This window comes from Sabethes cyaneus, chromosome 1, assembly GCF_943734655.1.
Source record: "Sabethes cyaneus chromosome 1, idSabCyanKW18_F2, whole genome shotgun sequence".
Classification (NCBI taxonomy): domain Eukaryota; kingdom Metazoa; phylum Arthropoda; class Insecta; order Diptera; family Culicidae; genus Sabethes; species Sabethes cyaneus.
The window spans coordinates 1,967,709-1,982,500 of record NC_071353.1 but is presented as its reverse complement, the minus strand read 5'-3'; the positions used below and the strand labels follow the sequence as shown (position 1 = coordinate 1,982,500).

General features: G+C 43.7%; 1 protein-coding gene across 1 annotated transcript in view; it reads right to left on the bottom strand.

Moving 5' to 3' along the window:
- Window positions 1-14,792, bottom strand: part of LOC128733374 (uncharacterized) — a 105,484-nt gene that overhangs the window by 5,032 nt on the left and 85,660 nt on the right. Inside the window, exon 2 of the mRNA XM_053826929.1 lies at window positions 10,847-11,254. Coding sequence (XP_053682904.1) covers window positions 10,847-10,912 — 66 coding nt within the window. The 5' untranslated portion in view covers window positions 10,913-11,254. The remainder of the gene's footprint in view (window positions 1-10,846; window positions 11,255-14,792) is intronic.

Genomic DNA, 14,792 nt, shown 5'->3' with positions numbered 1-14,792 from the left:
CATTTCAACCGATCACCGAGCACCCATTATCGATTAAAAGACCAAACGACAAATAACCACAGGAAGGGACTGGGAAGACCAAAAAATGTGGTGACCATTAGAAGTGTGTCTTCGGACAACGGCGGTTTTAGGTTCTTTCCATCTGTGACGAATTACCATAAGAAAACGAATCGAAAGATTTCAGTAGCCATCAATTATGGAAATCGAGCACGTTCAGTGCGCCCATAAACCTTTAATGCTCTGGTTTGAAATGAATGCTAATAGGGATTTTTCATTATTTACTGAAGGAATATAATGTAGCCGTTTCCGAACGTTTCTGGGCGTGCGTTTTTGTTTTCAACTGAAAACCAAATTATTCGCCAGTTAGCTGAACAACATATCAACATATGCCTATTAATTAAACGAAAAAAGGGGGATTATCCCCTATCTTCCGAAAAAATAATACTTCATTTTGTTAATTACAGTCTCGTAAAAAAGTATCATTAATTACGAATCAGCTGCCATTCTGTTTCACACCCTCCTTCTCAGTTTCTCTGTACGTATACGTACACATACCCTCAGATTTTGTAATGTAACTAGTGATGTCCGTTAATCGTTCGATTAATTCAACTAATCGAATAACTATAAAAATATTCGAATAATTTTTAATCGAATACTGCCAGCACGAGTGGTTGAATTAATCGAACAGTTCAAAGGAAACAATATGAATGCGATTAATCCCCGAATAATGGCCGTTAATCGTTCATAATCGTTCGATTAATCGAATTAATGAAAAAAGTATTCGAATATTTCTAATCGAATACCACTAGTGCGAATAGTTGAATTAATCGATTAGTGCAGACAACGCTCGCCGATTAATCGGTAATCGAATAATTGAAAATTTTGGACATCACTAAATGTAACTTTTTCGTTGACCCCGTCTCTTGGGTGGCGGCCTTGAAAGTCCACCAGAAGCGCCCCCCCGTGTGTGGTTTGCTGCTGTGGCAAATTGTGACTTGAGAAATCGCTCATAAAAATTTACGACTCTGCCACCACCGATTCCGGCTTTTCAGCGAGATCTGCAGCAAAACATGGTTTATTGGTCGATTTTTGTTTTTTTTTGGCTCTTTTTTCCTCTATGTATATCGCCACTCGGGCAGAACGACGTAATATTTCTATGAGCAAAACGCAAGCGAGGAAAAAGGGAGAGATCGACAGGGCGGAAAACAGAAACACACAGGAAAAATAGCAACAAATGTTATGAAATTCAATTAACTTTAATTTTATCGCCGATTTGATCTTGGCCTATGGCTGATCGGATGTTTGGCAAAAGTTAATTTTAGGGTCCGTCCATTCGGTTGCGCTTTTTTTTGCTGTTGTGGTTTGATTCATCACTAGTGGCAGATGTTCAATTTTGCTGCTATCTGGTTTGGCGTTGAAATACGACTAGCAAGCCGGAGCAAAAAAAACTAAATGAAATTAAATGTAATTAGTGGCGAACTCGATCAATTTTGCAATGTGTGTAAATAGTGGATATCGAGGGTTTGATATTTTCCACTCGAAGTTAAATTGTACCTAATAAAAAAAACACCCTCGAGTTTTTCGAATAAATGACGGGTGTAAATGAATTTCAAATACCTCCCTGTAATCAATGAGGTAAAGTTAGTTTGTAAATCGACTAGAGAGACAATTTTAAAAACTCGGGACCAGAACAAATTATTAGAAATGGATATTTCTTTATCTAGTCACATCACTAGAAGCAGCAAAAACTATCAGAATTGTTGCCATGTTTGCTCAAAACCGCAATCAAAATTCATTATGTTGCAAACAAAGTCTATTCACTTGGTTGGTTGTTCGGTACCTGGTATCCATTACGTTACGACCGACTTCAACCCAGATCCGAACCTGGAGGGCCGAAAACCGTTACGCCCAGTTTGCCCCGGCGACGTGCCGTGCTTGTACCGCAGATCGACTCGATAATTTCTCTTTTAGCTATCACTTACCGCCATCATGGGGCTCACGAGGCACGAGCTGGACAGAGGATTGGGAGCGCATTTGCGGTGATAATAAACCATGGCGGGTGTAAAATACAAATCAGCGAACATAAAAGTGAACCCTAGGGCTCCTCGGACAGCCGTCCGAAGCGGACATGACAGGCAAGGGCACGGACTGGCGGAGACGGAGTAGTAGAATGTAATAAAATCGCCGGCACGAAACAAATTCCCATGATTTGCTTACTATATGGTTGCAATAGGCATTTGTGTCTGGAAATGCAATATCTGCCTGCAGATCGACCGTACGCAGCGGCAACAGCAGCAACAGCAGCAGCAGTTCCAGTGTCTAATGCAGAAAAATGTGTATAAACTGTTCGTTTTTCTGTTGTTGATGTGCTGGAGCTGGAGCGTTGTCTTCTTTGTGTCCGTAGTTGCAACTGAGAAGTGGGAAAAATGGAACATCTGGTTTTCATATTCGCGCGTTACTGCTGCTGCCGCAACAGTCAGACTGTGGCCACTCGGTTGCGGTCAGTTGGCCGTTCGCCGGCGACTGCGAGTTCACCGTCCGAAACCCCGCCACAGGAGAGGACATTTCCCAGCGGGATTCAATTACCTTTGCGGACGGACCGATCGCGCCGAGGACCGACATTGTGCAGCGAACCTTGGCGAGAGGAGCTCACAGCAGGGTATAATATCCGTTCGGACATATTGCGGTCGATCCCAAACGGTCGGATTTAATTTCTTGACTTCAATGGGACATTAGATTCGATTTTACGAGCTAATGGTTTCCCCAGATGCGAACAAAAATCGATTGTGTGCAGTCAGCGCGCACTAGTTGCATGCAAGTCAGCGAGTCCTACAGCTGGGCTTAACTGTAAGAGCACGTGCTTAAATTCCACTTTCTCTTTCTTCCGGTTACAACAGCAAAGAATTTCCCACTTTTTTCGTTTTCTCTCGATGACGAGAAATGCATTTCCTTTGTGGGGTACTTAAAAAAAGTGGATTTTTGTTGCAGCGCACCTACGACAACAACTCACATGATGTATAACCTAGAAAATCGATACTTTTCAGCTTCGGTGGATTCTGTTTTGCCTTGTTGTGCCGAAGGCAACATCGACACCGGCAGATAAATATTTATTTTACTCTGCACCCAGGGGATAGCTGCTGCCGGTGACTGTCGATTTCCGTATTTGCTCTTCCTGATCTGTCACCATCATAGGCGAGTCGTTCGAGGTCACATTAAATGCATCGTTGAGTGCTAATCTGTAGGTAGTCTAAGTCGACGAAAAGTAAGTTGCGTAAGGTCGTATGACTAGTGCCATCGATACTTTTTGGGTGCGTGCGTGATTTGACAGCAGCAAACCTAGACACGCGGCACGCGTTCACCCGCTCCACCACCACCAGACCGTAATCGGATCGATCTCTTCCGTTGCGTTCCGTCGACAAAACATGCCTCGCCCTTGTGGATTATAGCTGATTGGATTACCGGATTCACTGGCGGGTGGCGTTTGTCACGGTCCATCGAGATATGTAGGAAAATCTGTCGGATGAATGTTTTTGGAGTGATGTAGTGTTTTAACGATTTTCTAGGGTAGTGACGTGAGGAAACGTGTTGTTGTTGGTTCGAGAAGTAGGGAGACTATAACCGAAACAGATTAATTTCCGTAAGATGTTATGTACATCAACTATTTTAATTTAATAAACGATACACTTTTTAGTTTAAAGTATTGTTGTAAATAGTTGGTCGCTATTTTTTCAGTATTGATTTTTCATTATCTAATTTTCACTCTTCCTGTTCAAGTTGGCCTTAACACTTAAGTTGGCCTAAAGCTTGCTTCAGACAGTATTGGAATAAAAACAATTGCGTGTATTTCAATTATTCATTATTGAATTCAAGATCTTTTCTTATACAAATATAGCATTTTCTTCATACTTTTAAGAAAAAATACGGATAAAATTATTCGTCACGGTTTCGAAGGAATTCTCGAACTTTTCCTGTAATATGGCTCATTAGGCGGCGCACACTTTCTTCGTCCATCGTTTTGGCTATCTTATCCCACCAGACCTTCTTCTGATTGATGAGTGGGTGGCAACTCAATTGGTGATTTCAAATTCCTGGTTTTTCCCCGGGTTTCCTGGACGATTTTGGAAAGATTCCTGGTTGGTGAATATAGCTTAAAATTAGCTACAAGAATAACAAAAGCCAAGTTTTTTTTGCGGCTGGTAAACGACTTGGTAATGCGTACCATCGGTGCCTTGTGCACTGGGCATAAAATAGACCCCACAGTGGTCCACAGCCTCTTACCTAGCAACTTCTATCCCTACCTCCTCGTGGTACAGGCGGGATACGAGCACGGTCCAAGGTCGTATGCTGACAGTGGAAGAGGGCTCCTTCGAGCTACGTTGGCCCTCCGGTGATACTGTGGGGTTGGTTGCTTTGCAAGCCTGAACCACTAAAAAAAATCAAAGTAATGGACTCCGTAAGTAATAATAATAACTCTAATCGGAACAATCGGCAAAGACCCAGACGAAAACGGACTAACGATTGGAAATTAGGAACATGGAACTGTCGGTCTCTAAATTTCCTCGGAAGTACCCACGTGCTTTCTAAAGAAGTGAAGAGCCGCAAGTTCGACATACGTAGTACCTTCTTCAGCATAACCTTTACCATCGGTACACCTGGAGATCACCCAACCAGATAAAATCACAAATCGACCACGTTCTGATAGATGGTCGGCACTTTTCAGACATTATCGACGTCAGAACCTATCCGGGCGCTAACATTTATTCGGATCAATTCGGATCACTACCTAGTGATGGTGAGGGAGGAGAACGTCCTAGGCCGTGTGGCACCGAATCGACGTAACGAATGGTTTGACGAGGAATGCCAGCAGGTATTGGCTGAGAAGAACGCAGTGCGGAAATGCTGCGTAGGGCCACCCGTTGGAATGTGGAGCGATACAAACAGAAGCGGAGGCAGTAAACCCGACTCTTCAAGGAGAAGAAGCGCCACCAAGAGGAGAAGGAGTGCGAAGAACTCGAACAGCTGTACCGCTTTACGACACACGGAAGTTCTCTCAGAGACTCAACGAATTTCGCAAAGGCTTCGTGCCGCGGGCCGAAATGTGCAGAGATAAAGATGGAGGTATCTTGACTGACGACCGTGCGGTGATCGAAAGGTGGAAGCAGCACTACGATGAACAACTAAATGGCGTGCAGGCGGAAGACCATGATAGCGGAGAAAGTGACCACATTGGTGTAGCAAGCAACGAAGATGTGCCACCCGCATCGATAAGGGAAGTTAAAGAAGCCATCCAGCGGCTGAAGAACAACAAAGCAGCGGGAAAGGATGGCATTGGAGCGGAGCTTATTAAAATGGGCTCGGACAAGTTGGCCGGTTGTCTGCATCAACTGATTGTCAAGATTTGGGATACGGAACGACTACCGGAGGAGTGGAAAGACGGGGTTATCTGCCCTATCTACAAGAAAGGTGATAAGCTCAATTGTGACAACTACCGAGCAATCACTATCCTGAATGCCGTTTACAAAGTGCTGTCCTAAGTCATCTTCCACCGACTGTCGCCAATAGCCAAAAGATTTGTGGGAAGTTTCCAGTCCGGCTTCATGGAGGATCGATCTACAACGGACCAAATCTTCGCCCTGCGGCAGATCCTCCAGAAGTGCCGCGAATTTCTAGTCCCCACGCACCACCTGTTCATCGATTTCAAAGCCGCATATGATAGCGTAAATCGACAAGAGCTGCGGAAAATTTTGGACGAAAACGGCTTTCCGGGTAAGCTTACTAGACTTATCATAGCTACGATGGATGGGATCCAGTGCTGTGTGAGAATCTCGGGTGGATTCGAATTTCGCAGGGGACTTCGACAAGGAGATGGTCTTTCCTGCCTGCTATTCAACATTGCGCCTGAAGGTGTTATAAGACGAGCGACGATCGAAATGTGGGGCACGATTTTCAATAAATCCAGTCAATTTGTTTGCTTTGCTGGCGACGTGGATGCTGTCGGCAGGACATTTGAGGCGGTGGAAGATCAGTACAGCAGACTAAAACGCGAAGCAGAGAAGATTGGATTGAAGATAAATACGTCTAAAATGAAGTATATGCTGGCGGGCGGGACCGAGCGCGACAGGGTCCGCTTGGGCAGTAGCGTGGTAATCGACGGGGATGAGTTCGAGGTAGTCGACGAGTTCGTATACCTTGGCTCACTGCTAACAGAGGACCATAATACCAGCCGTGAGATTAAAAGACGTATTATCAACAGAAGTCGGGTCTACTACGGACTCCACAAACATTTGCGATCGAACAATTTGAGTCCCCGTACAAAGTGCACACTGTACAGAACGACCGATTGTCCTCTGCGGGTACGAAACGTGGACACTGCTAGAAGAGGACCTACGAGCACTCGGAGTTTTCGAACGGCGGGTGCTACGAACCGTCTTTAGCGGAGTGCAAGAGAACGGTGTATAGAGGCGAAGAATGAACCACGAGCTCGCGCGTCTCTACGGCGAAGCAAGTATTCCGAAAGTGGTTAAAGCTGGACGAATACGTTGGGCAGGACATGTTGCTAGAATGCCGGACAACTATTCTGCAAAAATGGTTTTCGCATCAAATCCGATAGGAACAAGACGAAGAGGGGCATGGATCGAGAATCACACCAAGGTCATTCACATGCTCAACCCTTTTTAGTATCTGGTCGTCAATTTAGTAGTCGAAAACTATAGGCGATTTGATTCGGTGAAACGTCATAATCTCGCATTTAGAAACGCTGATAGTCATGTTATTCACTTTGCATGTGCAATGTGTCCAAGAGATGTTGAAAGCGATAGCAATCCTCGATGCAACGAATCGTCAAGTAGATTTTAAAATCATCAGCATAAACCAGTCTGCATCCTCTTTCAAGGGCAGAGGCAGCGTCGTTAAAGAATGAATGAAAGTGGTCCTAAGTTACGGCCTTGTGGGACACCAGATTGATTCGTAAACAGGGACGATACCTTCGAGCCAAGTTTCACTTGTTAAACCTTGTCACACAAATACGAGCGTAACCATGTAACAAACTTTTGCGAAACACTTAGCCGTAATATTTTATCAAGCAACATGCGATGATTGATAAGATCGAAACCAGCTTTTAAATCAGTATATATCACGTCTACTTGCACCTTGCGCTCCACTTCAGTAATGCAATTGGAAGTAAAGCCAAGTAGGTTCGTCGTCACAGAGCGGCCAGCCACGAATCCATGTTGGTTAGAAGAAATGTAATGTTTAGTGCTACGAATAAACCATCGCTCACGATTATTTCAAGTAATTTGGACGCGGCGGATAAACTGGAAACTACCATGGTAGTTCCTGACACTTCGGCTATATCCACTTTTGAATAACGGGATCATGAACGAATGCTTCCAAATGTCCGGAAGGTATAGTTCCGACGTCATTGTCTTATTTGTAACGAAAACTTTCGTTTTTGTGCCACAGCTGCAAATGCCCTGCCAAATCATAAATTTGTCGGCAAAAACAAATTTAAATTTGCTAGAAACATCTCCTCGAGCCCTTGCCAAGTAAAATTTTTGACCTGGCATTCGCCCGAAGTCAGCCTTGGCATAGCCCAGCTAGCATTTTTATATGTATAAAAAAGATAAAAATCAGCATTACGTACATATATACATGCTAATAAATCGCATTTGATGCGGCAAAACTGGCATATTTGTACTATTTTGGAGGCGATATACGTGGTGAGGAATAAATATACGCGTTTCAGCCATATAAGTAATTATATACGATAATATCCGATTAAGCCCGGCTCGCTCCGTGCTGCTATACGATTCTGTGATGAATATCGTATTTGTGTTACTATCATTATATACGACAGAAAATCTACTTGGGCGCACTTTATTAAGCATTAGTTACGATTCCGAGTTTATTAAGAGATATTTACAATAATTTTTGTACTTTGATATACGAGTTGGTGCTGGCTGGGAGGTTTCATCGTCCATCAGAAGACACCCGTCGAACTTGGTTAGCACTCGGTCGTATAGCTTTTCGCGGATTTTGGCCACACTGTTCTGTTTTATGGTTCGATTTGGCTGTTTGCTAGGTCGATACGACTTGATTCCTTCCCGGAGTCGAATTCTCCTCACGGTATTATGGGCAGCACCGAATTTTCTGGCCAAATCACAGTCCGACAGATTGGGATTCCTCTTGATAGTCTTCAAAATCTTACGACGCAGTTTCCGGTCGACAGTTCCACTCCGATGATTAGCTTGAGGCTTCTGAATCATCGACAATGTTTCCTTATACCGTTTGATAACGCACCATACGGTATTTCTGGGTAATTTAAGCTGTTTAGCTAGCCTAGATGCAGACCACAATGGCTTTTCCAAATAACTGTGTACAATTGTTTCCGTTCTTTCGGCTTCCATGTTGTTTGTTTACAAAATACAGTCGTTTTGCGGAATGTCAAAAACACATAGATGAAGCTAACAAAATTTCCGACACATGGGCGCCAAGAACTTCCAAATCCGTCCACCAAGAACACCACAGCATGAGCAAAAGTTCTAATTCCAATTCTAAATGAAGCAAGCTTTACAATCGATAAGTTTTTTCAATCGGCCTTCACTTCTGATTCAAAGTTCTAAAAGGTACGAAAGGTACGAAAAAAGGCAGTTGGTCGCTCTTTTATTTTGCAGATTTCAGAAGCACTTCCGATCGAATAAAGGAAAAAATTTCTCATCCAAGAATTTTTTCTGAAAACGACCAGCCCGTTTCACCATTTATAACGTTGCAATCCACGTTGATTTCACAAGCGTTTCTTTGCCTCTAGAATTTTTATTCTCAGCGGATCTTACGATAAAAACTTCGGGTTTCGTTTGAAAAGAGCTACCACACTTGCATTGGTTTTAGAATCCGCAGCCTTTGCAGTTTTGGCATTTCCAGGTTTCCTGCTGATGGTTAGAAGTTCTCCAATCTTTCCAGAACACCACACACTCTGAATTTGTGATAATTTAGCACTTCAGCCAACTCACGAGCAGATAGCCCGGCATTTCCTTAGCGAGTGTGCAGGATCGTTCCGATGACGCTATTATGTAAACAAATTAACTTATCCTGCCAACAAATGCCTGCTGTGATTCTACGCTCTTAATGCAATTGAAAATTTTACTCATAGAATAAATAAACTGCCGATGATCCATGATCGCTTATAATTTAAAGAATATCGCTAGACTACGACCCTGCAACACGTCCATCCACATATGATCTATCCATTATCCAATTACCATCCAAATCGATAGCATGCATCGCCCTGCGGTGGACATCATCAACATCGCTATCACCACCATCATCTTCATCGGCAACAGTAGAAGATTAGAGCTTGAAAGCGACCGCAAATTGCAGATCGTATTGCAAATTGTAATATAACCGTGTTTTCCTCTTGAATTAACCTCATCGCAGCGCGGTTCGATCGCCAATTCATGAGATCCGATATCGTCCGGAGATTGAACGCCGTGGGACTTTTCAGAAAGTAGGAAAATCTCGCACCTATTTAGCGTGCATCTCCACTGCTGTTCTACGTCAGCGGGTGTGTACGGTAATAGATGCCGGCGGTTTCCAGTAATCTTGCCACCGGTTTGTTTTTCCCCCCACACTCGGAGCCCGTTGAGAGATTCTGCGATAACCTTTCCACCAACAACAAAACGGTTCGAGTGAATGTCATGCTCCATTCGGAATGCATTCTTCGACCCACTCATTCATCGACAGAACCAGCGGCGTCCAATCTGCCAACAACCGGGTGTGGCGCAGGACGAACGGGTAATGATGCAAATGACCCAGATATCGCAATGCCCGCAATCACGAAGGAACAAAAAAAGAACGCTTGGAAGGAAAATCTTCTCGACAACATTCCATTTTATATTTTAGCTCAATGTGAATATATTGTTTTCTGTTCATTTCAGATGTAGTGGAATTCACAACAAAAGAACGCATTTTTCTGCTTGCATATCGTCGGAAGGATTGGCTTTCGGTAGAAAGTTCTTCACGTGTGATTGAAAACGCCAAACTGGCTTATACGTATATATACGCTCGGTTCTAGCATTTCCCTTCGAATCGACACTTCGAAGCAGCATCCTGAAACGAACAAAATTTATCGGACCTTTTTTCTATCATCCGGTGGCAGTGGCACGGAATTCGCTTCGTTTCGAAGAGATGCATATTTTTGCATTGCATTTCACACCCTTTTGCGAAAACAAAAAACCGAGAGCGCTTCTCTTACCATGCCACTACTCACTATGTCGCTGCTCCGAAATCCGCAAGTGTCAAACCCGGTGTTAAAAATTTACACTTAGACTGTAAACCACAAGCCGGCCGTCAAAAAGTGGTGAAACGATCTTATCTGCGGCTTGCATACTGCAGTGCACTGCATTCGTCGCGGCCGTCAGCCTGTGTGTGCATGGGTTTGCTTTTCTTTAATTCTCCACCACTGACATTAAATTCAATCATAAAATGCAACGGCGGCGATGTGTTATAATGGGCGGAAATAATTTATTCGGTTGATGATAATTACTACGTATGGGAATGTTTGCCGGTTCATCGGTCGTTGTTCAAAAACGTGTGCCAGCTGTCAGATACGCTGTTTGGGCCAAGTGTTTCGAATACCTTCGGCAAAAAATATAAATATTTACGAAGGGCAAAATTCAGAAAATCCGGAAACGAAATCTAGAGCACATAGTTATCACGTTTGTTGGAAGTAGTGTTTGAATAAAAAATTGAGTTAAAAAAAACTCGCAGCGGACCCCGGCGGTGAGGGCCCTCAATCGCAATTGACACCGGATCCCTAATGAAGCCGTCAGCAAGTATCGGCGTAACTTACCTTCAGTATGGGACTGCTAATTTGCGGGCGTTTCTTTTCCTTGGAACAGAGACAGCCCCAAGGCATCTTACGGACGACAACGGTGCGCAAATTTACACACGCACCCACTTGCGATCCGTCCCGAACCAGCTAAAACACCAGGTTTTTTATTTCAGCGTAATCACAACAGGCGAAAGGTTTTTAACTACTTCACCGGTCAACAGGGTGCGACCTGTTGGATCATTTTCTGAGGTGTTGGAATCATCTCGCGTATTCAATTGAAACCGATAATTAGTGTTTCACATTACTCTACACTGGTGATGATGGCGAAGGTGAGCCGTCATTATAGGTAGTTGTTTTTATTTTTTCACACTTGGACTGGTGGAATGTGGGCAGCGTTGATGCATTGTCACCGTGATAGGATAGGATCTGCAAAAAAAGAGAAACAATGCTATTAGTTGATGATTGTTAGCAAAGGTACAAATAATCGGCTGTAATTGTTAATGGATTTAATGTCACTTATTGTTCACTGTTTGATAGGTAAATGTCTGAATAAAGCGTACCGTCGGTGCCATGCAATACAGTGGTTCACAGCCTCTTATCAAGCAACTCGTATCCCTATCTTCTCTTAATACTAGTTGGACTGCGAGCAACCTTGGTGGAGACCGGGTATCGACCCCGGCGGAAGCTAAACTCGTATGCTGACAGGGAAAAGGGCTCTTTCGAGCTTCGATGGTCCTGCGGCGGGACTGGGAATTGGGAAATTCAGCGTACAGTTGGAGCGTGAATACGATCGCTGCGCAAGACATGACATCAAGATCGGCATTGGGGATTTCACAGGTGCGATAGTTCAGACAATAGGTACTTTCCAGCTTACCTAGGTAGCTTTTGGTTCCTAACGTCGATGACTACACCGGTCCGCCATACATAAGTATGGACTGGACCACGTTGGCTATAAGCCTTCGCTTGCTGCCATATACTGCAGAGCTATTAGACATCATACGAGTCAATGCCGAAATAGCTGTGGAAGCCTTCTTGCAGGCATAGTCGACGTGGTTCCCGCACTTGAGCTTGTCATCGACTATGACTCCCAGGAGTTTTAAGGACCGCGTTGGCGAAATAGTGTAGTCCCCGACGCTGATCTTTGCTTGCTGCACCGACTTGCAGTTGTTTACCACGATACCCTCTGCTTTATGATGCGCTAGCTCCAGTTTCCTGGAGTGCATTCAATCTGCAACAATGCCCATAGAGTGGACAGCCATTAACTCAACCTCTCTGATAGATTCACCGTAGACTTCCAATGTGATGTCGTCCGCAAAGCTGACAATTTCCACCCCTACCGGGAACTTTAGTTTCAACACCTCGGCATACATGACGTTCCACATCACCGGGCCCAGTATGAAACCTTGCGGAACTCCTGCGGTGATTGGAACGCACTTCTGACCCTCCTCCGTGTTGTAACATAGCACACGATTCTGGAAATAATTCGTTGATGATTCCCAGACTTTGAGCTCAGCTTTTAAGCAGGATATAGACACCCCACAGAATGGCTCAGGTCCAACGAATTCAGTTGAGGAACCAGTTCTCGCTAAGAGATCGGCCTTATCTTTTTTTTATATACCTGTATGACCAGGTACCCAGTATAAATTAACATTGTTAGTTAAAGCTAATTGTCTTAGGGAGATGATGCATTCCCAAACCAACTTTGAATAGCATGTGTATGCCTTTAAGGCATTTAAAGCTGCTTGATTATCGGAGAAAATACAGATATTGGCATGTCTGTATTTTCTAGTCAAGGTTGTAAAGTTGATATGGCATGTATTTCTGCTTGGAAGACTGTGGGCGACTGTCCCATTGGAATTGATATGTCGATTCCTGGTCCAGTAACCCCAGCTCCTGTAGATTTGCCAATCCCGGACATCCCGGACGAATCTTAGGACCACCTTCTTCCCATAATCTGCGATCGGTTTCGATTACTTTGAAGGGTATATCGAGATTTGTCCTAGTTTCCATCCAGTCTTCGTTCATGATTACCAGGGTGTTCAGTTGAAAATCTCGGAGGATTCGTAGGTGTCCATTGAGATCTCCATCTTGAAAATGTTTAATACGCCTAAGCCTATGAGCACTTTTTTCTGCTTCAAGTTCTACGAATTGCTACAACGGTAGAACATATAAAAGAGCATCTAGAGCTTTGGAAGGTGTGCTGGTCATTGCTCCAGTTATTGAAGAAGAGCACGCCATACGTTGTAGCATTCCAAGCATTCTTTGAGCTGTAATTTGTGTGGTTTTAGGCCACCACAATATCGAAGCATATGTTAGTCTGGGTCTCACAATTGCCGAATAGATCCAGTGAATCATCCCCGGCTTAAGTCCCCACTTTTTGCCAAATGTATTGCTGCAAGCCCAAAGAGCATTGTTTGCTTTTGAGATTGCATACGTTTGATAGTTTCAATTTAGCTTAATGTCAAGTATAACACCCAAGTATTTTTGGATAGCTTCAATTAGCGTTTGGATAGCTGCAATTGGACTCCCCTCAGCTGTAGAGCTGCAATACTGTATTTCCTTCTTCTTGAAAATGGTATTATGACTGTTTTAGAAGGGTTAATGCTTAGTCCTTCCAAGTCACACCATTTAAGTGTGTAGTTCAGGGCAGATTGCATTCTATTGGAAATAGTATGTTCATACTTTCCTCTTACTAAAATTTTTATATCGTCAGCGAATCCTATGACTTCATAGCCTTTTTCAGCCAATTTATTTAGAAGATCATAGACTACTAGGGACCACAGCATAGGAGATAGGACTCCCCCTTGAGAGCAACCTCTAGTTGGTTTTGTCGTTAAAGTAGATCCTCCTAGTTTTGTAGTTATTGTGCGGTTGGTTAGCATAGCATGTATCCAGCTGGAAAAGCACCTGTCAAAACCCCATTTCTCCATGACTTTATTTATTGAATTGTGGGAGGCATTGTCAAATGCTCCCTCAATATCAAGAAAACCTGCCAGTGAGATTTCTTTATAGTCAAAAGACTTTTCTCTTTATGAAATCAACGTATGAAGTGCTGTTTCAGTTGATTTTTCTGCTTGGTAGGCAAACTGAAATTTGATCAAAGGTCTTCTTTTCAAATATGATAATTTGATATGAAGATCCATGATTTTTTCAAACGTTTTTAAAATCACACATGTGAGACTGATTGGTCCATATGCTTTGGGATTTGTCCTGTCACGTTTTCCCGCTTTAGGAATGAAGGTAACCCGGACTTCTCGCATTTCTTAGGAATGAATCCTAGTATCAAACTTGCCCTAAACATCTTCGTCAGAAGAGGATCAATCTACGATGGATGGTACACTTGCTGGTGCTTTGCTCAGATTTCGGAAAAATTGCCGCACTCATTCGAATCACACAACTGGCTTCATCAGGGTGATGGGATATCCGTGAGATTCGAAGGCGTATTATCAGTGGAAGTCGTGCTTAACCCGAATAAACGTACGATCAGACCAGTAGCTTAGTATTCGCTCCGTTCCGCTTTTCTTAGTTTCTCCGCCCGAATAAAGGCTCGGTTTTCCCGGCATGGTGATAAAAGTGCTCGTGTATTTCCGTACAGTATACCGTGTTGCCGCGCTTATCCGACACAAAGTTTTAGTAGGTATTGAACATTTTGGTTATGGGCTTCATAAGCAATTGCGGCCGAGCAGACTAAGCACCCGTACAAAGTGCACTCTGTACAAGTCGCTTGTTAGAACGGTTGTTCTATACCGGTATGAAACGTGCACAACCCCCCAGGAAGACCTTCTAGTCATCGGTGTTTTTGAAAGACGAGTTTTAAGAACGATTTTCGGCGGCTTACATGAGAATGGAGTATGGAGGCTGACGATGAACCATAAACTCGCTCAGCACCGTATGGCAAATCCAGTATTCAAAAGTTGGCTAAAGCTGGACGGATACGATGGACAGGACATGTTGCAAGAATGCA